This window comes from Metarhizium robertsii (genome assembly GCF_000187425.2).
Source record: "Metarhizium robertsii ARSEF 23 chromosome Unknown MAA_Scf_41, whole genome shotgun sequence".
Lineage (NCBI taxonomy): Eukaryota > Fungi > Ascomycota > Sordariomycetes > Hypocreales > Clavicipitaceae > Metarhizium > Metarhizium robertsii.
In genome coordinates, this window is record NW_011942184.1 from 6,338 (window position 1) to 29,853 (window position 23,516).

Sequence of the window (23,516 nt, forward strand, 5' to 3'; positions counted from 1 at the left end):
TTGCCTTATTTTTTTGTTTATTATATAAAAGCTAAAACCGTAAATTAAATATTAGTGTTTAATAAGCTATAAATATAATAGAACTGCGTGTTTTTATCTCTGATAGCCTGTTTATTAACTTTAAGCTTTGCTTTTATTGCTAATACCTATATATTCTAGTTTTTTGTTTAGTTACTAAATTAATCTAGATTAGGGAGGACTTAACGTGGGCGAACTAATTATTAGTAGATAGTTTCTTGTAATTTATTAATTTATGCTTATATTACTTTAATTATGCTTATTAATTAAGCTTTGTGTTGGTTAGGCATTACGCCTTATTAAGTACCTTAGGTGTTTATTATATAGGGAAAAAAAAATTACTTTTAATTAAGCCTTTATGCCTTATATTCTAAATAGGTAGGTTAACCTTTAGATAATATAACGGTTTAAGCTAAGTATATTAATAACTAGCTAAATAACTATTATAAGTATTTAAAAGTAAGGAAGGAAAAAAAGAAAAGAAAAGCTTAAAAAGCTCTAAAGCTCTAGAGCTCTACGCAGCTAATCTCGCTTACTAGCGAGAGCGCAGCCGAGCCACCTTCGGGCTCAGCCCGTTACAACCATGGCATCTGCCCGAAGCTACGTATGTAGCAATAGTGACACCCCCTCGCCCCCCCAAGCTATGGCTCCCGGAGTTAGTGTCCGTATTCTCCGCGCCCCTCACGGACTAAAAGCCGGAGCGGTACTCCGTATTTAAGAGACGGGGCACAATGGCTTAGAGTCAATTCAATGTTGGTTCAAAACCGGCGGTAGGTGGATTTTGGGGTAGAAACACCCCTGAACTTGACGCCACTCCCTTCCAAACTATTGACACAAGACTATGTCAAGTCAAGCGTCATCTTGGCGTTTTCAACCCTTGTCATTGGATTTGCCCCAACTACCGTCTTTCTGCTCACGTCCACAGGCGCACTACTTGGATGGCGCTGCATGAATTAGGCAAAGTGAGTGATCGACTCTCTACTCTCGTGGATGAAGGAAAAGGTTGCGCCACCATGCAGGGGCTATAAGAACTACGCAATTGTACCCCAAACATGTCTTTGTCTTGACTCATGGCGGCATGTAGCATTGCTTAGTAACAAAGCGCTGTTTGCTTATTAACAACGCTTATGGTATGTGGTTCATGTAGTGGCAAAGAATTCCATGGCCGAACTTGGCTAGATCAAACTCTAGCTGGCAGCTTTCGATAGATCCTTACGTTCTCCTCTTGTCCTGTTTTTTCTTCTTCTTTAGATACAATACCAGAGAGCTTATTAAGCGTCGTAGCTCATGTAGTTGTAGGCACTATTGCCGCTCCGGTAATACCTAAGTGTATCGCAATTGTAGCTGCCACAACTTTACTTGAAGACTAATAGAGAGAGTTTTTGGGCTATAATAACCACTTTAAACTCTTTTAAACGAGACACTTTGAAGCCGAGATTGACCACATCATTTTCTATTCGTCTAAAGACTACAACTATTAGATAGTAGTCTCCACACAATTTTATATTCCACCTCCCCCCCTTTCCCCTTAAAATTGTTCTGTATCCAGTTCAAAGCACGATTCAGCTAGTCCAAGCAACTTGACAAGGCAGCCCAACCAGTTGCGCGTTGTGCGTTGTTACCAAATTGTATCAAACTTCCCCGCTCGAGTTTCAACAGCCGCGTATCCGCTGTGTAAACTGGCACCGTGTAACTTGACAGCATTAGTGCGATACAGTCTGATCATGTTAGACTGGACTTGGCTCATGGGCTTGCAAGCATTGGAAAGCCGACTGGTAATCGCTGTTCGGTTTCTGGTCATCGAATAAATCGCAGTAGAGCCCAGTGCCACACTGCTCCTCGTCGGCCCCTTTAAATCCACAATCCTTGGCACCCGATAGAGTCGCTGGTTGTTTCCAGGGGAGCAGCTTGGGCTTTTCCTCGTGGGCTTTGAAGCATTGGAAGGCCGACTTGTAATCGCTGCTCTTCTGGGTGTCGAATAGATTACAGTAACGCTCAGTGCCACACTGCTCCTCGTCGCCCCCTTTAAATCCACACTCTATGAAACCCAATAAAGTTGCTGCGTGCTTCCAGGGGAGAAGCTTGGGCTCTGCCTCGTGGGATTGGAAGCATTGGAAGGCCGACTTATAATTACTATTCGGTTTCTGAATATCAAATAGGTTACAGTAGAGCTCAGTCCCGCACTGCTCCTCGTCGCTCACTTTGAATCCACAATCGATGGAACCCGTCAAAGTCGCTGGCTGCTTCCAGGGGAGGAGCTTTTGACCAGTGACAGGCGTGCTCTGGGGCAACGCGCAAGCCAAGGAGACAATGCTGAGAAAAATAGCCTGCTTCATGTTGGCGTGGTAGAAGATGGTAAATATAGAGAAAATTGATATTGTAGAGTAGAAAGTGTAGACTGACTGGAAGATTGGGGAGTGGATGGTACGAAAGAGTGTGCAAGAATCAGATCAGAGCGTCAGTATATATACGTTTTAAAGGGTGTCTAATATCCAAAATTTGTCATAGCACGAGCATGGAATACTGTAACACTTGGCATTATCGAGTCAAAGTTGAAGCTACTCGTAATATTTCGGTCACTACGCATAATGCTTAATGTAAATTTATCATGCTATAAGCATAATGCAACACCTGACCTATATCATCAAGTGGGTGACGAAGCTGTATTCAGTATTTCGGTTGCTCCGAATATTTTTCTTTCCGTCAAGGAACGAGAAAATTAACACGCGAAAGCTGCAGTCACCCCCTGTAAGTTCAGCTATGCGTGACCTGGTGACAACGCTAATAGGGGCTTAGAGACAGGGGATTACGGCCAACAAGATCTCTCTGCACGTGTATTTGAGGTTGTTTATTGTAATAGCCGACAAAGTAATAAGTTTATATATAGAATAGCTGTCTTCTAAGATGGAAACATAAACTTGTTTAGCATTTCACGATTTATACTCTTTCTGAAATATCTCTTTTCTATTAGCTCTGGACCCTACAATTGTTACAATATGTTTAAACTTTTAGGGAATATATCGTACATTCTGGGATATCAAGCCTTGTCTCTGCGGGGAGAGAAAAGGCTATACCAGTACAAACGTTCAAGTCATAAGCCATGACTCATGCCACGCCCGGTGCCATTCTTTTAGATTCCGCTTCCATCCTTGTCTTCTAATAGGATCGTGGCATGAGTAATATAGTGCAAGGAGTGAAACACCCCATGGACCGTTTTCAATTACTCAAGGGAGCCTGTGTGATCCGCTGAAATTAGGCGCGAATCGGGGTCACAGAATTGACCTTAAAACTTTCCCTGCTATAAATTAGTGGAGTTTATACCTAGCAACGGGTTAGACGTTCATGTCCTTCAATTCTATGGCCCACCCAATTCACCCCAATTCCGAGAATTTCACTCTTCTTTCTGTCGCGATCTGTAGCCATTGCAACCAGAGTAAGTAATAGCAAGGGGTATTAGGGCTTGGCAGAGACAGCATCAAGTGTTTAGCATAGATACTCACGCATAGGTGGACTGATTTCTTTACAAACTCTATTATTGGAGGTATAACCCGTACAGACTTGGTCTAATTTCGCGACCGCAGACTCTATTATACAAGCATCTCACAGGCAACTGATTGCGTTATATTCGACATGGCTTTGAGACAACTTGAGCTGTTTTCATGATCATGCACCCAACAGGTGCTAGCGGATTTAGTTCCTGTTATCATTACCTGCCGCTTGGAGTGGCCGTAGCTTGTGTGCATCAACTTCCCGGTCATAGTGCGGGATTTGAGTCATTCAAGAGGCTTGAGCGAAGCGAGTCAATGCTACTCAAAATTATCCTATCAGAAAAAGTAGCGATTTCGAGAAGAAGAACTCTTACTACGACATGACCGAAACCCGATATCACTGAAACCCGATATTACCCCTGTAACCCGAGGTCCACTCAGGCCGAGACTAAGACTAATACCCCAAGACTGGGATTCATACCCCAAGTCTGGGATTTATACCCCAAACCGGTGGGGACTTCCATACTGTGGACACTGGTTAGTTAACTCTTGAAAGGCAAGTCCCGAACAAGAAGTTGTGCTATTACCACGAAAGCTATAATGAATAGCGGTTTCTGGTCGAGACGGAGGGATATTGCATTATTGAAAGTCTCGTGTTTATGATTCCTCTAGAGTATTGTTACGTCACTTATAGCTGAGCCTGCAGGCATTAAATTTGATCTAATATCCCCTATTATGCCGAAATCACGCGTGCCTTAACTTCCTTCAGGGGATATATCAGTGTCAATGCTATAAATCTCGGCGTTAAGGGTGCAGGCAAAGATAGATTTCGAAAGAAAAATGGCAGTAGCGTAGTACTACGTGGCGTGATTGAGTAAATAACTCAGGTCATCCTATAGGGCTTTATTTTAATCTTGTATAAACAGGGAAGCTTTCAATTTCTAAGCAAAGCTAAACAGCGTATAACAGTTAAACTCTTTTTACTTATAAAAGGACTTACATTTCATCTGCATGGCATATTTTTCCTGCACACAAAACATAACAACTCTGACACACTTTTCTTATATTACTAGACGAGATTCCCTCCAACTGTCAAAATGAAGACCTTTGTTTCCGTGGTTGCTCTCTTTGGTGCATTGGCCGCCTCTATGCCACAGGGCCCTTTGTCTGCGTCGCCGGTATGTGGGCTGGGACAACCAGGCTCTTGAGAAGATACTGACCTTGACATCTTAGACCGTTCAAGAATTGACTGAAAAGTACAATGGCAACTACAGGGTGCAATGTCAAGCGGTGAGTTCAAGCAGTCATTCTATGCTGAATCTGAATTGATCACCGGGATAGGCAAACGGGAGACTCGAATGCAAGACTTATGAGCTTGTCGATCAATACGTAAGTTAGAGATGCTCTCTGAAAGGACAAGGCTGAACACAGCGCTAATCTTGGTAAAGCATGACATTGTGAGTTATTGACAAAGCACCGGCAGCCGGCCGTCCCTCAGCAGACGCGCTCTAATACATTTAGCCATATTTCTATTTGACTCCCATTTGTAACCAGCATGGAGGTGTAAGAAACTTGCCCCCACCAAGGATGAGCGCACGACTGATATTTTATAGTGCGGAACCTGCGAATATGGCCCGGGACCTAAGCTCGAGGACTGGTTCTTGGTTAGTTCTCCTCGTACGAAGCGATAAAATTAGCTTGCTAATATGGTTTCCTATTCTAGGAACAATTCCACTGCGAGCTTAAACATTAAGCGGGAAGATGTACCAAGCACAGTCTTTATTGGATGTTGGAGCCTTGATAAGACTAGTGGAAAGGTTGCGCGCACAGCGTTTTGCATTAGATCTCGCTCAAACACTGTTGCTAATTCTATAATATATTTAATATATAAGATATAGGATCAAGCATCAAGAGAAACGTTGACAAAGTAGCTTCTAAAGTCGTATCAAGTGCGCATGGACATGATACTTTCCCAAATATTAATATTTATTTCACGAGAGTTGGGTCATCATAACAAGCTTTCTTTAAAGATCTCAATTCTAGCTACTTATATTCTAAAGTAGGGGAGCTCTATTGCCGTTATCTCTCCTATTCTGTTCAAATTCAGGACTGAACGGATAATCTGTGTACCCTCTGCTTTCCATTACAGCGTAGAAAGTGCTGCGATCATACTTTTGAAGAGGAATCCCATGCCGAAGGCGAAAAGGCAAATCGGGATTAGCAAGAAAATACCTTCCAAAAACAACGCCGACATTGTAATTCTTATAGTCCCGCTCCAAAGCTTGAGCAAAGTTATCCTGGTTGTATCCTCCCGCAACTAGTACCGGCTTGGCTGAGCCCCATTCCTCCATAAAGGGCATGATATTTCCCGCTGATTCACAGTCAACGTTGTTAAGCACCCTGGACTCTATGAGGTGCAAATATGCCAGCCCGATTTCCTTGACATGTTTGATCAAGTAGCAAAACAGAGGTACTGGGTCTGTCGCATCCATCCCTTGCCAGGTATTCCACGGACTCAGTCTGAACCCAACCCTGTCTGGCCCTACTGCTTGCACAACCGCCTTGGCAACCTCGAGTCCAAATTTGGCCCGTTTGGCGATGCTACCACCCCACTGGTCTGTTCTGTCATTGCTGTTCTCGTGAAGAAACTGGTCGACTAGGTACCCGTTGGCGCCGTGTATCTCGACGCCATCGAATCCTGCTTCCATGGCTCTCTTTGCCGCCGAAGCAAAGTCTTGTACAAGGTTCCAAATCTCATTGTCTGTCAGACATTCCGGCGTGTTGCCGCCATTCTCCATGGCGATTGAGCTTGGTGCTCGCACCTCGAGGCCAGTCTCCCTTTTCAAGGTTTCCGGATCGGCGGCACGCCCCAGTGCCACAAGCTGACAGAAAATATAACTGCCTTTTGCATGAACAGCATCGGTAATCTGCTTCCAGCCTCGAACTTGCTCGTCCGTATATAAACCGGGCGCGTGACTGCCGCCACCGCCACGAGCAGATATGAGTGTAGCTTCGGCAATCAAAAAAGTGCCTGGAACAGAGGCCCGCTGAGCATAATACTCTGCTGACATGGGTTCGGGGACGTGAGAGTTATTCGCTCTAAGCCTCGTAAGAGGTGCCATGACTACTCGGTGATTTAACGTAATACGGCCGATGCGTAGCGGCTCAAAAATCTTGGAGGGCATTTCGACTATAGGCACGAAGGATATAACGTGATGATGTGTTTGAAGTGCGGGAAGAAGTCTTATACACTAACCGAGAAGCTGTTTGGATCAATTCATAATGAAAAAATCCAACGCACAAGATTATTTATGAAAAGGTTTATCGTCTTTAAAATAATTTTTATTTACTAGTTAATAATCAACGAGCGAGGTTATTTGTAATCGCCCACTATATGGGGGCGACCACTACAGGATCCTCTTTATAGAGTCAAGTAGCTCGGCGCCATGTCCTTCCTAACAGGCATCTATCCTTATAAATGCCAAGTGGGCTTTATCCTCAAAATTTCCGTACGTTTCTTCCATTGTAAACATATTTCGGGGCTACAGGGAAGTTACAAGGCAGTATGCGTGGCTGGTATTGGAGTACAAGACATTTATAGAGTTGGGGTAGATATATTTCCTTATCAATAATTGCGCAACTTTGCCTTCTTTGCTGCTTGCGCTGGTCGAGAATTCAACGATAATCCACGGAACCTAAAAAGCAGCGACTTACTAAAAGCGAGCGGTGGCAATAGATTTCGAGCTGATGAATCATACTAGTGCGTCTTGTTGAATTTTCCCGCCAAACAAATCCGAGGGGCCACAAATCCGGATACTTATTTAGTTGTCGTCCGCTCGCCATCTTAACTTGGCGCGTTGACAATATTGAGTAATAACGGAGTATTATTCGGGGTACATTCAGACTTGGCCACATGCAGACTGGACTTTTACCCCTGCCATTCTACTAGAAGCCTGCGCTGGCCCTCGCTGCCCCGCATCATCTCGTCCCTGATGCGGGGGCGGTTGGGGCGAATTGCTCAGTCATCGGGAAGTCAAGTTGAAGCGGTCTGATATCATTTGTCATTTGCCTCGACGTCGACTCAACGTCGTTTGGATTCTATGAAAGTGGTGAATCAGAGTAAAGAAGAACCAGATCTCCACAGTTGGCGGCCCTCCACTTTCAGTAGAATTGCTCAATAGATTCCCCTCAACAGAAACACCGGGGGAATTCGTCAACTCACCACCCAACTTTGTTCCTGCCCGCATCCAACGTTATTCCGAGATTCTTTACGCCGCCAACGAGGAATTCGCCATGGTTCCTCACCCTTGGCTCAGTCTGCCCAGTCAACTCGGCAGTTGTCTCTGCAAGCTAACAGAAAGCTTGGCCACTGACAGCCGATTTCAAGCCTTTTGCAACCTGGGACCCGGAGCCAAAGAGTTTGCTTTTGGGTGGAAGGCTGCAGGCTCAGACTCTGTCATCGTGTGCCACGTGAAGCCAGGCCACGTCTCCGTCACACCAGGATCAGAGGCAGAAGCCAATTTTATCCTCTCCGCTCTTCCGGAGCAATGGGAGCAGTTCTACAAGCCTATTCCTGTGGCCCCCTACCAAAGCTACTGGGGCATGGTCGGCCAGAATATTCACCAGGATGGGGTCGATATCCTGGGGGATCAGAACATGTTTGTTGCTTATGCGTCGATATAGCCACGGGTTCTGGAGATGAGCCATGAAGCTCTACACGGTCGCATGCAGGAGGACCCCGTGCCACCCCCCCTCAGTCTTGAAGATGCCATCGTTGGCCGGTACGTGTATGTGTCACCTCCGGGCTGGGGCAGGACAAAGGTATTCTACGAGCAGAGCGGTAGCGAACAACATCCGGATATTTTGTTCCTCCATACGGCGGGTTCAGATTCGCGGCAGTACCATGGCGTCATGAATGAAGCACGAATGCTGGCAAAATGCCGCATGACGGCATTTGACCTGCCTGGGCATGGTCGCAGCTTTCCACCCGAGATGCAGATTCCTGGGTCTTATACCAATACCGAAGAGACATATGTTGGCTGTATAAGGGAGGTGATTCGCGCACTCGGCCTCAAGAAGCCCATTGTGTGCGGCGCGAGCATGGGAGGCCATGTATGTCTTGCCATTGCGCTGCGGGCCGAGGAGCTAGGTGTTGGTGGTGTGATTCCTTGCCAAGGGTTCGTATTTTGTGACCGGCAGAAATGTCTATTATTACTCTGAAAGGTGTATTGACCGATCTGGGCAGCTGCGACTTTACGAATATGGATCGTCAGTGGTGGGATCGCTCCGTCTCTGTGAACCAGTCATTGTTCAACCCAGAATGGATATACGGAGTAAGTATGCACGTTACAGAAGGGCTTTGCCATGAGGAGAGGAAATGACTAATTACGCGTAGATGATGGCGCCTACCGCCCCGCGTATCAACCGTGACATGGTATGGCATTGTTACTCGTCCCAAGCCTTTTGCATCTTCCATGGTGATTTGGACTTTTATTACGGCGGATGGGATGGTCGTACACGAGTCAAGGATATCGATACCGACAAGTGTCCAGTGTACATGTTGACGGGCGAATATGACTGGAGTACTACCCCGGAGCTAAGTGAGAAGACGGCCTTGAAGATTCGGGGCGCTAAATTCACAAAGATGCTGGGTCTCGGCCACTTTCCGGCGGCAGAGAATCCTCACCGCTTCGTCACATATCTAGTTGAGGCTATTGACTATATACTGTTCCAACAGGTGGAGCGTAGCTAGTGGAATGCAAATCTGAGTGTCAGTTTCAAAACACAATCAGATGAGTCAACTATATGCTCAAATGGCAGACGATTTAACATGTTTGAAAACTCCTGCTGTATCTACAGTATTGAGATTGATTTACTGTTTTGTGCTGCACTGTATATGTGTCGTGTTTTTGGCATGGACTCAACGCCTCGGTACACTTTAGCCCTTCAGCTCGGCATCAACATGCGACACGATGCGTCCTCTATCGTTTCACCCTAATACTGGGTACCCTAATTCTCAACATGGTATGACAGCGGGGTAACTATTTGATTGATATGGGCAACTGCGTTTGTTGAGTCAACAAGATGCCAATTTCAGGTTAGTTATGTAGGTTTAAATAGTTGCTCTTTGGGGCCAGTACAGCCAGACAGGGGCTTCCAGGGGGAAAATGAGGTATAAAAGATGGTAAATTTGAGGCATTTTCATGCGACCCACGAAGGCCTGCATCATGAATCGAGTTAATTTAAGCCCTGAAAACGCTGCTATTACAATTAAGCCTTTTTCGCTGTGTGATTTGCTTATAGATGGCCTGAAAATCTAGCAGTATTCTATTGACCTCCACCGTGGGGTAGAAACATCCTGGCACTTTGCCTTTAGAGATGCAGTATCCGGTTCTAGACTGCGAGTTGAATCTGCACCATGAATAGCAGACGTTGGACAAACGAGTTCTTAGGAGAGCACGTGGCAAAAAGCGTTGATATTGTTCAAGTACGTAGTAGTGTATTATTAATTAGCTAAAATTTCGCAGCTGTTCTCCCACATTCCGGGACTTGGGGCATTTTGAGACTCTAATCCGACGTACTTGGACCGTAAAAGCCTAGCAGGACTTATGCAGTGAGGTGACATCAGTAGTAGAGCTAATCAGATTTAGATTTGTAATATCATTGATGCGCTAAAGTGCCCACCTGCCACGGCTGGATCAAACCCTCACCAGAGTCACCACTACTGAATCGTGTCTGTCTAGTGCTTCGCCGTTGGGGTAGAAAGCCCAGGACGGAATGGAGGAACGATCGCCCCATCAAAGGATATATAATGGAGCTGATCCACGGAATGGCCATCTTCATCTCCAGCTGCAGGTACTTGATCCGCAATTTACTGTCACCTCTTCCTGGCACACATTCACATTCGATAGTCAAATCTTTTCGGGACCACACAATGTCCTCCTTACCCAAGACGTACCGAGCCGTTGTCCTCAACGAAGCGAACGGACCATTCAAGATTCAGGAGATGGAGCTGAAGCATCCAGGGCCGGGTCAGGTCCTGGTTAAAGTTCTGGCCTGTGGCGTATGCTTCTCAGATGTTAGCATTGCCAACGGAGAGTACGGAGATGTTTTTCCCAGAATCCCCGGGCACGAAATTGTAGGCGATGTAGTCGAGCTCGGCCCAGGCGTACAGGGTTTAGAGAAGGGAGAAAGAGTAGGAGGTCCTTGGCATGGTGGGCACGATGCCATGTGCAAGCTATGCAAGCGAGGGATGTACCAATTTTGCCACAACGCACAGGTGAATGGCTACACTCGAGACGGAGGCTTCGCAGAATACGTCCTACTTAAACAAGAAGCTGTCGTCCGCATCCCCCGCGAGTTAGATGCAGCCGAGGTTGCCCCGTTACTGTGCGCCGGGGTGACTGTTTTTAATGGCATCCGAAAGATGCATATCGAGCAGGGAGGATTGGTAGCCGTCCAAGGTCTCGGCGGTCTTGGTCACCTCGCTATCCAGTATGCTGACAAGATGGGCTATGAAGTTGTCGCGTTATCTTCCGGCGATGATAAAGCTGACTTTGCTAAGAAACTCGGCGCCCATCATTACATCAACACCAAGAAAAGCGACGCAGTTGCGGAACTCAACCGGCTTGGAGGAGCAGATCTTATTGTCCAGACGGCCCCTAACCCGGAAGTCATATCAAAGCTGGTTGGAGGTCTAGGTGCGGGCGGCAAGCTGCTGTCTCTAGCCCCGGTCGGTAATGTTGCCTTTGACAGCGTAGCTTTGATTCTTGGGGGGAAAAGCATTCATGGATGGGCGAGCGGGCATTCCTTGGATAGCGAGGAGGCGATTCGATTTGCGCAGACACATAATATTAAATGTATAGTAGAGAAGTATCCCTTTTCTGATGTGCAAAAGGCAGTGGATAGCTTGGTTTCTGGGAAGCCGAGATTCCGAAATGTTTTGACAATGTAAAGAGGGTTGACGGATGATGGAGGTCTCGTACTTTAGTGTTGTTGGTTTTTAAAAAATAAAAAGAAAGAGATGTAAAATAGAACTCAACGTGTCCATCATCATTGTCCCGTTCTTGTGCACAGTCCATTTGAGCACAGTTGAGAAGCACTCGATGCGATGGGGCCGGAGAATGAATGCCTTGACTTGGTGTGTTACAAATACGAATCGAGTTTTTTAGCTTACAAATTCAGTTTTACTAGCTCCCGACATCCCGGTACTTGTCCCGGTACATGTACCAGACATCATCAATTGAATCACGTGTAGTGTAGGCGGTGCCTCCGCCAATATATAGAATTGTTTTGACCCCGACAAGTCAATTTACTCCACACTGAGATGCCATCTTCTGAGCCAAGGCCAAAGCCAAAGCCAACGCCCAATCTTGTCCAAGATCAATATTACCCCGAATCTTGCTGCTCCACGAATGAGACCTCGGATTCATGTTCCGCCTTGCAAGTTTTGCAACAAGACATTCCGGCGCACAGAGCATCTACGCCGGCATGAACGCACTCGTAAGCCGCCTACTCCTCTTGATTCACCGTGTTGCACATGCAGGCTAATACATACATGCAAGACACAAAGGAGAAGCCGTTCGAGTGCTCCGCATGTGAACGCACCTTTTCTAGAAGGCAAGTTGAGTTGAGTTGACTGTAGACTTTGCATACCTACTAACCAACGTGTGTACTAGCGAGCTCTTAACCCGGCACAATAGGCTGGCTCACGGGGAGCACGAATCTGCAACGAGTGCCAACAATGAAGACGGAGATGCAGTCATGTCTTTTCACAGTACGTGGGCCGTCTCCGACAAGACACCCGATGACGGCCGCGATAGCCAGTATTCCCATGATCTGGTGCAGCAGGAGAAACCTCTCGTGGGCTTCGCAACTGATGGTGCAGTTTCCGACCGTCTTCAACTCGGGCAATCCACACAAATGCCAGCAACAGACACGCCTGATATTTCAACAAGCGCCATGCCTTTGCCATCCAGTTACTTACATTTGGACTCCCAACACGAAGCCACATTGTCCGTCCATCATCAGCCCTCGGCTGCCACGCTACATCCTCGAGGCAGCAGTGACCAAGCCCACAGCACCGTCGACAAGTCGGTGACTTGGGACTTATTATATGGCAATGACTTGGACCTTCTTTGGAGGGAAATCGGAGCGACCTCTTCCCTGTCTATGCCATCGTCGTTTGGGACAAACTATCCAATCAATTTGCTTCCCGCTTCACACCCCGGTGTCTCTGAGCTCGACACGGCCATGTTTTCCAACAAACGTCACGACGAGTCACGGAACACGTCAGGCGTAAGAATGCCTGATTTTCTTCCGCGTCAGCCAGCCGGGCAACCATCGGAGAATTATGCCCAATCTATACCAGAAAACACCAAAACGACTTCCAGTGGGCGCCTCCTTCAGCCCCCGTCAACCCCTGATGGAACTGGTAGTCCGTGGTTGCTATCCAAAGCAGACTACTCCATTATATGCAACAGCATTGAAAAACACCGTTCCGTCCTGCCAGCAACCTTTACTATGCCTACTCGATACGCATTACGCCGCTACGTCGAAGGGTATTTTTCGGGATTTCACGAACATCTGCCCTTTATCCATTATCCCACCTTTTCGCTCGTCTCTCAAACGCCCGATCTCATCCTGGCTATTGCTGCCACTGGGGCTCGGTATCGGTTTCAACGTCAGCAGTCGCATGACCTCTATATTTCTGCCAGAGCTCTGCTCGAAGAACAAATACGCAGGAGAAATGGCTATGAAAAGCCCATTTCGGTTTTCAGCACGCCTGAACTACTCTTGGACGGATATTCACACGCTCCTTCCTGCCAATCCAGTGTAGAAACCCCTGACCAATCTACATCAGACATTAACTGTGACAATGTCAAGACAATGCACGCCATGATCATCCTGATGGCTCTGGGTACGTGGAATCAACGCTCACTCATAAAGGACGCCTTCTCCATCGCAAGCGAGCTCGCCTTTTTGGTCCAGGAAGATGGCGTTGGCGTTGGGGCAGCAGCAGACTCGCCTGGCGCTGATTTGACCTGGCATGAGTGGGTTGCTGCTGAAGAGAGGCGACGCGCCAAGCTGGTGGCATTTTGTTTCAACAACCTACTGTATATTGCGTACAACATTGCCCCCAAGTTGATGAACTCGGATGTGGCTCGGCTGAGCGTACCCAGCCCTGAATCCCATTGGAGAGCTGCGAGCGAGGATGAATGGAAGGCGGCCCGTAGCAGAGATGCCATTGTCGAGACCAACGTTCAACAGAGCTATTCGAGTCTATTTCGGAACCAGACCGCTGCGCCAGCTAGCAACGGGCTGTCTTCCTTTGGCAATTATGTCCTGATCCACTGCGTAGTACAGCAAATCTTTCTGGCTAGACAATTGTCATTTGCGCCGTCAGGTATTGAATGCGCTTCATTGCCACCAGATTTGTTGCTCAAGTTTGACTCTGCGTTGCGGGTATGGCAACACAACTGGGAGGCTACCAAGGATTCGTCTCTTGATCCGTCCTCGCCCGGCGGACCTCTCAGTTTCAATTCGACGGCTCTCTTCCGACTGGCTTATATTCGGCTGCATGCTGATTTTGGACCTTGCCGCCGGCTGGAAACGCGCAATGCCGAGCGCATCGCCCAGGCTTTCCGCAATGCCCCTTTGCTCGAACGCAGCCCCCTGGTAGGTCGTGCTGTGCTTCAAAGTGCCCACTCGCTGAGCATTCCGGTCCGAATTGGCATCGAGTTTGTGGCAAGGACGCAAACTTTGCACTGGAGTATCGTTCATAGTCTGTGTAATCTGGAATGCGGCTTGTTTCTCGGCAAATGGCTCGAAACGATAGCCAATGCCATGGCGTTGGGTGACACTATACAAGAGGACGAGAAACGATTAATGGGCATTGTTGCGAGCATCATCAGTGAGACTGAACTCGGCGACAAGTTGGCCTCTGAAACTGATGGTGTGCTTAAGGTAAAGCGCATGGCTGTTGCGGTGATGCAGTTGTGGGCGTATAGTTTCAAGGGAGCACATGTGTTTGATATCATGGGAACCATTGGTGCGGGCCTGGATATATGCGCTGATATGCTTCAACGAGAGCTTGTGACTGATGACAAGTGAGCTGCCTGGCCTGTATTACAATTTTTCGACATGGGCATGCTTCATAGTGTGTGCTTTTTTCCACACCATGTATTATATAGATAGGTTATTTAGAGCATAGATCCACAAAGGTTATATAATAGAATTACAAGGCTCTCTAGAAGCCTAAGTCATCTCTTTTCGTTTATATATATATACTAGCTATTTATCTCTTCTATTCTTCTAAGAACTAAGGACCTTTAATATTCCATATAATCATCTTTAAATCAACGTGTTATGCTCGAAGAGTTCCTGTAGGCTCAACAACACCTGTTATTCGGGGCACTGCCAAGACTCAGTCTATACCCTGCTATGTCGTCCGCTATCAGAGCACCCCGTCAGAGGTAGCCGCAATCAGATATCCATCATTCTGTAGGAAGACCTTTTCGAACATGTAATATATCAAGAGTACCAACGCAGTAAATAGAAATGACACTGCAATGTATATCCAAAACCTGTCTTGGCCGGGTCTATACGGCTGTGACATGCTGAAAAGAGATGACGTAAGTGAGAGCGGGATAAAAACCAAGCCCACTACGACGAGTACTCTTGCCCTCTGTGCCTCTTGTACAGAGCGCTCTGCGGCAAGTTGTGATAGCCGCAATCCTTCCGGAAGACTCCGGCTTACGCGGGTTCCGCTGCTGTGGATATCATCATGACCTCAGCACGCTATGCTTAGCCACATCAAGTAATACGGTCCTAGCATAAGATGTATTCGCTTAGATCAAAGCAAACTAGATGCGGTAATCGAAATCAGACTTGCTAGAATCAGCCAGACTGTCGGCGATCGGCGGGTGACACTCTTGTTGGCCAATGAGGTATTCGGCCATCAGCAGAGCAGAGAAAAGCGCAGCAAATACACATGATATTGGACAAAATTAAAAACGTATAGAAGAAGAGAATAGCCATTTTCTGTCACGCATTGGCATGATACGACTTTCCTCTGCCTGCTTTTACACATACAAACGGGCGGCTGTATCAAACACGATATTTTCGGCAATACACGAATAGCGATGACCATGACTCCCGAAACTGAAGAGGACCTAGCTTATACTCTTCTGATAGAGCTGTTGGCGTAAGTTGAGTCAGGCTATACGACATGGGGCGGTGGACTGAATTTTACTATAGACATCAGTTTGCCTATCCAGTGCGATGGTAAGACAAACAATTGGACTCATCAGGCTGTCGATGTGAGGCGGCATGCTCACACGGTGTAATAAACAGGACCGAGACGCAAGAACACATCCTACGGAATATCGGCGCAGACCGAGTGATTGAGGTCGGACCGTCGAATATTCTGATAAACATGATGAACCGGACGTGGGAGTCATATATGCAGGCAGAAGACGTAGCGTGCAGCAGAACTCGCAAGTTTCTTGGGCCGCAAGGGAGTTCTGATGATATATACTATCGGGTAGGACCAGAAGAAAAAACAGAATCCACCACTCAAAGCAAACCCGCCGAGCAGAAGAGCCGTGGCCATGAACCATGCCCATCTAAACCACGTCCCGCATCATCACCGTCAGCTACTATAGCTCCCGTCACCACACCAACACAACTCTCACAACCAGCGGAGAAGCTAGCCGACACCGCCGTACCAGCAAGCATGCAAATCACATGTATCATAGCAAATAAATTGAAAAGGGAACTTGAGGGCATCTCGCCGGAGAAGACCATCAGCAATCTTGTCGGTGGACGATCAACCCTCTCAAATGAAATCGTCGGCGAACTTGACGCGGAGTTCCCAGGCATTCTGCCGGACAGGCCAGAAGAGATACCGCTCAAGGAACTGGCTGAAACACTCCAAGCAGGCTCTAGCGGAAGACTTGGCAAATCCACATCCTCTCTGGTCGCCAAAGCAATCTCCTCCAAGTTCCCGGGAGACTATTCACAATCAAATGTTGGTCGGTACCTGGGTGATAGATGGGGTTTAGGCGTGATGCGTCAAGAGGCTGCGTTGTTGATGCTTGTTGCGAAGCAGCCCGTGTCCCGTCTGCCTACTGCCGATGCTGCAGAGAAGCTTCTGGGTGAGGTGGCCGCGGGATACTTTGCGCAACAAAGCCTCGCTCTCCCTGTTGCCACCGGAGGCGGTGGTGATGCAGCACACAGTGGCGATCCCAAGGCGCTTCAGATGGTCAATGAGAAGGCTTCGACTCTTCTCAAGACCATTTCCGAAGCTATTCAAGCACATTTGGCAGGCGATAATCCACTTTCACTTGCACATACTGCCAATGACACAAACTACGAAGCCAAAACACTCTCCCCGGCAGAGGAATTGGACATGTGGCTTGCCGAACACGGAGACGACTATGCACATGGTATGATGCCCAAGTTTGACGCCAAGAAAGCGAGAGTGTATGATTCATACTGGAACTGGACTATCCAGGACATTGTGAGATTCATCATTCTCTGCAAGGACGCCAAGGCCTCCGATGCTCAGACCGAGATGGCAGAACTTTCCATGAGCATCAGTAACCGCGCGTGTCATCGCTCCATCTCGTGGTTGCAATACCTGAAGCGCCAAGCAGAGGACGAGGCAGGAATAGGAAGTAAATGGCTAGCGAGCATTTTAGCCCTTCTCTCCGAGCAATGCAACCAGGCCAAAAATAAGGATCCGGTATTTACTGATATCATGTCGAGTATGGCTCCCGTCACCAAGATCGATCCAAGCGGAAAGATCACAGTATCAGAGGTGCCGCGGAAAGAATTTGGCAGAAAGGGATTGTACCCAGCTGATGCACTGGTCAAGGGCATGGGTCCAAATACCGAATTCACCGTGGCAACGTTCAGAAACAGCCAGACTTCACATTCGCCAACCCTCAGCCTGGTCTACCAACACGACCTACAGATTGGAAGAGAATGCGGCTTCACCTTTGCTGGGAAGAACGTTCTGCTTACCGGCGCAGGCAAGAATTCCATTGGCTTCCACATCCTGCGATGTCTCCTCGCCGGTGGCGCCAGAGTAACGGTCACATGCAGCAGTTTTTCCACGAAAGCTGCGCAGATGTACCAGAGCGAGTACGCCAAGTTTGGTGCCAGGAATTCCGTCCTGCGGATAGTGCCTTTTAACCAGGGGAGCAACCAGGATGTTCACAACTTGATCCGTTGGATGTATGGTGATGATGAAACTTGGGACCTCGACTGTATTGTTCCATTTGCGGCCGTGTCGGAAAACGGGCGCGACCTGGAGAACATTGATTCAAAGGCAGAACTTTGTCATCGGCTCATGTTGACCAATCTCTTGAGGATGCTCGGCGCAGTGGCTCGGGCAAAGAGGGAGAGAGGTATCGAGACTCGTCCCGCGACTGTTGTTCTGCCACTATCCCCAAACCATGGTCTGATGGGCAGTGACGGCCTGTACTCGGAGTCGAAGCGGTCTCTAGAGGCGTTGCTGGGCAGGTGGACTTCCGAGTCATGGGCCACGTATCTCAGCCTAGTGGGTGTCATCATCGGCTGGACTAGAGGTACTGGCCTCATGGACGACAACGACTCTGTAGCCCAGGCTGTGGAAGCCATGGGGATCAGAACATTCAGCGCTCCCGAGATGGCTGCCAACATTGCCACGCTCGTAGGCGGACGCATCAATGCCGTTTGTCAGCTAGGTCCGTTGGTGGTAGACCTTGGGGGAGGACTGGGTAAAGTCCACGGGTTCAAGGAGAAACTTGCGGCATGTAGACAGGCTATACGTAATGAGGCAGATATCCGAAGAGCCATTGCCAGCGAGCTTGAGCGAGAACGCAGAGTCATTTCCGGTCCCCAACAGCACGATGTGAGCCTCGTGTCGCCTGCTCTATCTGCCCTGTCGGCGAGAGCAAACATCAAACTGCCAATTCCCGAGTTGCCCAATTATGACACCGAATTAGCACCGCTTGCTGACTCCCTCCAAGGCATGGTGGAACTAGATCGAGTGGTGGTCATCACAGGATTCTCGGAATTGGGACCATATGGAAACAGCCGCACGCGCTGGGAAATGGAAACAACAGGGGATTTTACGATGGAGAGCTGCATCGAGATGGCGTGGATGATGGGTCTCGTCAGATTTGATCGCAATAATAAGAACGGCCCAGGCTGGGTGGACGTGAAGTCTGGAGCTGCCGTGGAAGAGGCAGACATCTACAACAAATACATGCCACGGATTTTGGAGCACACGGGACTGCGGGTGATTGAGCCGGATATCTGTGACAACTCTTACAATCCTGAAAGCAAAGACGGAGTACAGGAAATTGTGCTACAGCGCGATCTGCCCGCGTTTGAGGCAACAGAAGAGATGGCTGACAGTCTCAGACGCAAGCACGGGAGCAAAGCCATGACATGGCGCAACAAGCATGGCGTGCTACATGTACAGCTCAAGGCGGGAGCTGTGGTTATCATCCCGCGGGCAACGCGGTTTAATCGCACAGTGGCTGGGCAAATTCCTACCGGGTGGTCGGCGAAACATTACGGTATTAGTGACGACATCATTGAACAGGTTGACCCCGTCACGCTTTTTGCCCTCGTGTGTACAGTCGAGGCGTTCTTGTCGTCGGGAGTTGTTGATCCGTACGAATGGTACAAGTACATTCATGTGTCGGAGCTTGGTAACTGCCTCGGGTCCAGTATGGGGGGGCTGTCGTCCTTGAGGAAAATGCACAGAGACCGCTTCCTTGATAAGGATGTTAAGCCTGATGTTCTGCAGGAGACCTTTGTTAATACAACGGGCGCCTGGATTAACATGTTGCTCACTTCCTCGGCTGGGCCCATCAGGACACCCGTTGGAGCATGTGCCACCGCGCTTGAGTCGTTGGACGCGGCTTGTGATCTAATTACGCTGGGCAAGGCCAAGATTGTGCTGGCAGGTGGCGTCGAGGACTTTGTGGAGGATGTGTCGTATGAGTTTGGGAGCATGAAGGCCACCTGTGATACGCATGCTGAATTTGCCGCTGGCAGGAGCCCACGGGAGATGTCGAGGCCAACGGCGTCGTCTAGGGCGGGCTTTGTTGAGGCGCAGGGTGCTGGCGTTCAAGTTCTTTGTTCTGCATCCCTGGCCTTGAAGATGGGATTGCCTATTCATGGTGTCATTGCGTATACCAACATGTCAGCGGACAAGGTCGGCCGGTCTGTCCCGGCTCCAGGCAAAGGAGTCCTGACCAATGCGAGGGAAGCGCGGCCTGCCGTCCACGATATTTCTTCACCATCGTTGCCGTTGCTGGACATAAAGCACCGCCGGAAGGCGATGGCAAGACGGATGAAGCAGATTGACGACTTTGTCCGAGACAACCTAGAGGATCTCGATGACCGGGTGGCCACGATGAAAGCCATGAAAGCCACCGAGGGGGAAACATTGTCGGACGAGAGTATCGAACTCTATCGTCGCGAATACATCGCGAGTGTTGGAGAGGATGCTGCCGCTCAACGAGCCGAAGCCGCCTTTGCACTTGGCAATCAATTCTGGAGAAGCGACCGGCAGCAACGCATCTCCCCCATCAAAGGATCCCTGGCAACATGGGGCTTGACCATCGACGACATTTCCGTCGTGTCTCTCCACGGCACGTCGACTATGAAGAATGATCTGAATGAGCCGCTGGTCATTCAGCAGCAGATGAAGCATCTCGGCCGTCAAGACGGGAATCTCGTGCCTTGCGTCTGCCAGAAATGGCTCACTGGGCACTCTAAGGGCGCCGCCGGGGCTTGGATGGTCAACGGCGCGCTGCAGATGATGAACTCTGGTGTTATTCCAGGCAACAGGAATGCCGACAATGTGGATGAGCAACTGAGGCAGCACGAGCACTTGTATTTCCCCAACACGACGCTTCATATCGGCTCATACGGTGCGGTCAAGGCGTGTTCCGTGACCTCTTTCGGATTCGGTCAGAAGGGTTCGCAGGCAATTCTCGTGCACCCGCGCTACCTGTTTGCGACTATTTCCAAGGGCGATTACAATGAATATTCAAGGACACGAGAGCAGCGCTGTCGGCGCGCGAGTCAGGCCTACGCTAATGGGCTTGTCAATGAAGACATGGTGTCGGCGCGAATCAAAGTCGACCCGCCCTACTCCAAGGATGGCGAGATGGAGGCTTTGTTGGACCCTTTTCTACGGTATCAGATCAAGGCATAGGATTAGTAACTAGAATTTGTAACGGAACATCAATGCGGCACTGCGGATGTTTATATAAAACATATACACATGACTGTAGGCATGCGTATTATAGACATATGGTTGGTTGTGCCTAGCTATACAGTACAGTTGCAAGTGTGTATTTGCATTGTGCGCGGGCATATTTGACCGTCAATTGACCTTGAGCTGCTGATCTGATAGTAGGCACACGCGAAAGTTTTGGCTCAGTTGGACATTAATAGTGCCACCATGTGGAATCCAGAAACATCTCCTTCTCTCACTGTGCTCTCTTGACTGGCAATTCGTATACACCTCACACTTTGTATGGCCTAAACTGAACATATGGCCCGTCTTTCAGGCTCGTAAATGCCCAAAAGGTATCATACTGTCCCTTCAAGTCACCCCTACCCTCGCCCACCCTTCTCAGGTCCTCATCCTCAACAGCGCGGAACTCATACCGGCTGATTACTGCTGCCATTGCCAACGAAATCTCCAGCATGGCCAATCCCTTGCCGACACAATTACGCGGTCCGTGAGAAAAGGTCGCAAAGGCAGACTTGGCCCGCGACACGGCCTCGTCGCCAGTTTCGGCCGGCAGCCAGCGCTCTGGTCGGTAGGCGAAAGGTTCTGGAAAGTATTCCGCATTATGGTTTAGGGACCAGATTCCCGTAGCTACTTCCAGGCCGGCAGGGACATGGATATCTGTGCCGGGGATGGAGAGGCCACCGGAAAGTGCCTCTCGCCACATCGCTCCTCCTGCCGAGGGCGCTAGTCGAAGGGCTTCCCGGATACAGGCGCGTAGGTAACTGCAAGAGAGCAGTTGAGGGCCGGGGCATACTTGGCTAGGGTCAGGAAAGGCTTCTCGCACCTCCTTGACTACGCCGTCATATATATGGCGATGGCGGCAAAGATAGAAGAAGACGGCCGCCATTCCGGTGGATGATGTGTCGGAACCTAGACAAGTACGACATGAGTCACTTGATCGGTGGCTGCGAGCATGTGCACCAAGGACTTGCCGGCAATAATGAGCAAGTTGCTCTCTGCCCAGAGCTGCATCTGAGACAAACCCTCGCCAGTCTCCGGGTCTTTGGCATGCAGGAGTTTGGAGAAGAGGTCAATCTTGGCTTTACTCTTGTCTGCTTCTGTTTCGTCAGCCTGTGCAGCTCTCTTCTCCCTTTCCTGTCTCTCCTCCATAATCTGCCGGCTCTTTTGTGAGAAGCGGAGAGCCCTGCGGCGAGCATCTGGGAAGAGGAGCTTGTGCAACTTCATGGTCTCCAATTCAGGCAGCTGGGTGAGGAAGCTGATCCGCCTCATCTGGCCACAGACGCCGTCCACGATCCAGTGATTCTCTGCATCCGTGAGTAGATGGTATGAAGTCCCGAAGACGAGCTGTGACATGACGTCAAAGGTGAAGAAGTCGCACCAATGCGCCATGTTTTTGGGCGAGCTCCATCCCTCGTCATCGTCGCTGTTGGCCGTCACAGGGCCGCTGGTATGAAAACGATCCTCCATCTCCCCAATCCCTCCCGCAAAAGTAGAAACAATTGCTTGCAGCTCGGGCGTCATGGTTCGAATGTGGGAATCTGATAGTCCTTGATTCATGATTCGTCGCAGCTTGCCGTGGGCGGTGTTGTCCATGGTGCCAAGCGTCGGATGGACGGTAGGCACAAGGGAGATTTTGAGGTAGGATTTCGCCTTGCGCACATTTTTCCCATGGCCGTAGATGCCTTTGAAAGCTGGCTCGGTATTGACGATGATGCGGTTGGGGGCATATCGTACAACTTTTCCTACAACATCCGTTCCTTAGTCACCCCGGAAGGACTATAATCTAAACGTGGAAAGCTTTACCGTATATCTCATGACATCTCCAGATGTCTATGTGCAGATCGCCGTTATAGGTATGGTACACTGAGTACCAACTGGTAAGTTTGGCCCAGAACGGGCCCGGATGTTTGGCGTACGGATGAAAGAACAGTCGGTACACAACAACTCCCATCTACGACATGGTGAATGTTAGTATTTAACGACTGAATTTTGTAACGCTTCACCATACAAGGCGGAGTGAAGCAGTAACTGCAACGAGTAGTGCTATGCGCAAGGAGTAGTCCATCATTGACAGCGTGGTGGCAATCCGTCACTGGTGGCAGTTGAAAGAATCCTTGGTGCTCTGCATTTAGTAGACAAATTGGCAAGAAATCTATAGACCATGAGCTGGGTTTATTTTTGCGTTGCAATAGAATATAGGGGCCCAACGCACGCAAAAAGTTGCCTCTGGCTTCGCCAATTTTTGTGAGACATTTTGGATACAGGGTAGGCATTCAGGCAGAGCCTGAACCTGTCTCTCCATGGTGCTTAGGCTATGTATGAACCCTGCTTGTCGGTTTAGGCAAGACTAATGCTGCAGCCAATGAGCTAATCTCACGTCATTATTAGATTTGCAAATGAACTACTACATTTGAACATCTTGATTAGCATGTAACTGAATGTTAATTAAGATATATTAGATTACTGCTTTTAGCTATAATAACTTAGGCGCTAATTATCTATTATTTACTAAGTATTAATAAGCTTTTTAAGTTCTTTTTAAGTTTTCTCTTAGTATAATTTAAGCTTTTTCTTATTTTTTTTAAGCTAAATATATATATATATAAAGAATATTTATTATTTAGGTAGGGGGTATTTTTAGTAGTATTTATTAAATAGCCCTCCGGAAGAGGTAAAACCGCCAATACAGATTTATTTGGCAGCTTTGGCCTTGTAGGCCTTTTTGGCCTTTTTAGCCTTTT

General features: G+C 48.5%; 7 protein-coding genes across 7 annotated transcripts; 4 read left to right on the plus strand and 3 right to left on the minus strand.

The window, feature by feature from the left end:
• Positions 1-1,745: 1,745 nt before the first annotated feature.
• MAA_10446 (uncharacterized protein) lies at positions 1,746-2,354 on the minus strand (the record flags this gene model as incomplete). Its single annotated transcript, XM_007828444.1, has 1 exon — positions 1,746-2,354. The coding sequence occupies one exon, from the start codon at positions 2,352-2,354 to the stop codon at positions 1,746-1,748; it is 609 nt and encodes a 202-aa protein (XP_007826635.1).
• Positions 2,355-5,560: 3,206 nt separating this feature from the next.
• MAA_10447 (NADH:flavin oxidoreductase/NADH oxidase family protein) lies at positions 5,561-6,691 on the minus strand (the record flags this gene model as incomplete). The annotated part of the gene is made up of 1 exon (XM_007828445.2): positions 5,561-6,691. One exon carries the CDS (start codon positions 6,689-6,691, stop codon positions 5,561-5,563), a length of 1,131 nt encoding a protein of 376 aa, XP_007826636.2.
• Positions 6,692-7,799: 1,108 nt separating this feature from the next.
• Positions 7,800-9,258, plus strand: MAA_10448 (hydrolase; the record flags this gene model as incomplete). The annotated part of the gene is made up of 4 exons (XM_007828446.1): positions 7,800-8,138; positions 8,190-8,683; positions 8,752-8,839; positions 8,902-9,258. 4 exons carry the CDS (start codon positions 7,800-7,802, stop codon positions 9,256-9,258), a joined length of 1,278 nt encoding a protein of 425 aa, XP_007826637.1.
• Positions 9,259-10,440: 1,182 nt separating this feature from the next.
• MAA_10449 (uncharacterized protein) lies at positions 10,441-11,460 on the plus strand (the record flags this gene model as incomplete). The annotated part of the gene is made up of 1 exon (XM_007828447.1): positions 10,441-11,460. One exon carries the CDS (start codon positions 10,441-10,443, stop codon positions 11,458-11,460), a length of 1,020 nt encoding a protein of 339 aa, XP_007826638.1.
• Positions 11,461-12,269: 809 nt separating this feature from the next.
• Positions 12,270-14,618, plus strand: MAA_10450 (transcription factor STE12; the record flags this gene model as incomplete). The annotated part of the gene is made up of 1 exon (XM_007828448.1): positions 12,270-14,618. The coding sequence occupies one exon, from the start codon at positions 12,270-12,272 to the stop codon at positions 14,616-14,618; it is 2,349 nt and encodes a 782-aa protein (XP_007826639.1).
• Positions 14,619-15,655: 1,037 nt separating this feature from the next.
• Positions 15,656-20,730, plus strand: MAA_10451 (fatty acid synthase subunit alpha reductase; the record flags this gene model as incomplete). The annotated part of the gene is made up of 3 exons (XM_007828449.2): positions 15,656-15,711; positions 15,765-15,791; positions 15,861-20,730. The coding sequence occupies 3 exons, from the start codon at positions 15,656-15,658 to the stop codon at positions 20,728-20,730; spliced, it is 4,953 nt and encodes a 1,650-aa protein (XP_007826640.2).
• A 313-nt stretch (positions 20,731-21,043) lies between these two features.
• MAA_10452 (Cytochrome P450 CYP548G4) lies at positions 21,044-22,726 on the minus strand (the record flags this gene model as incomplete). Its single annotated transcript, XM_007828450.2, has 3 exons — positions 21,044-21,684; positions 21,798-22,517; positions 22,579-22,726. 3 exons carry the CDS (start codon positions 22,724-22,726, stop codon positions 21,044-21,046), a joined length of 1,509 nt encoding a protein of 502 aa, XP_007826641.2.
• Between the last annotated feature and the right edge of the window lie 790 nt (positions 22,727-23,516).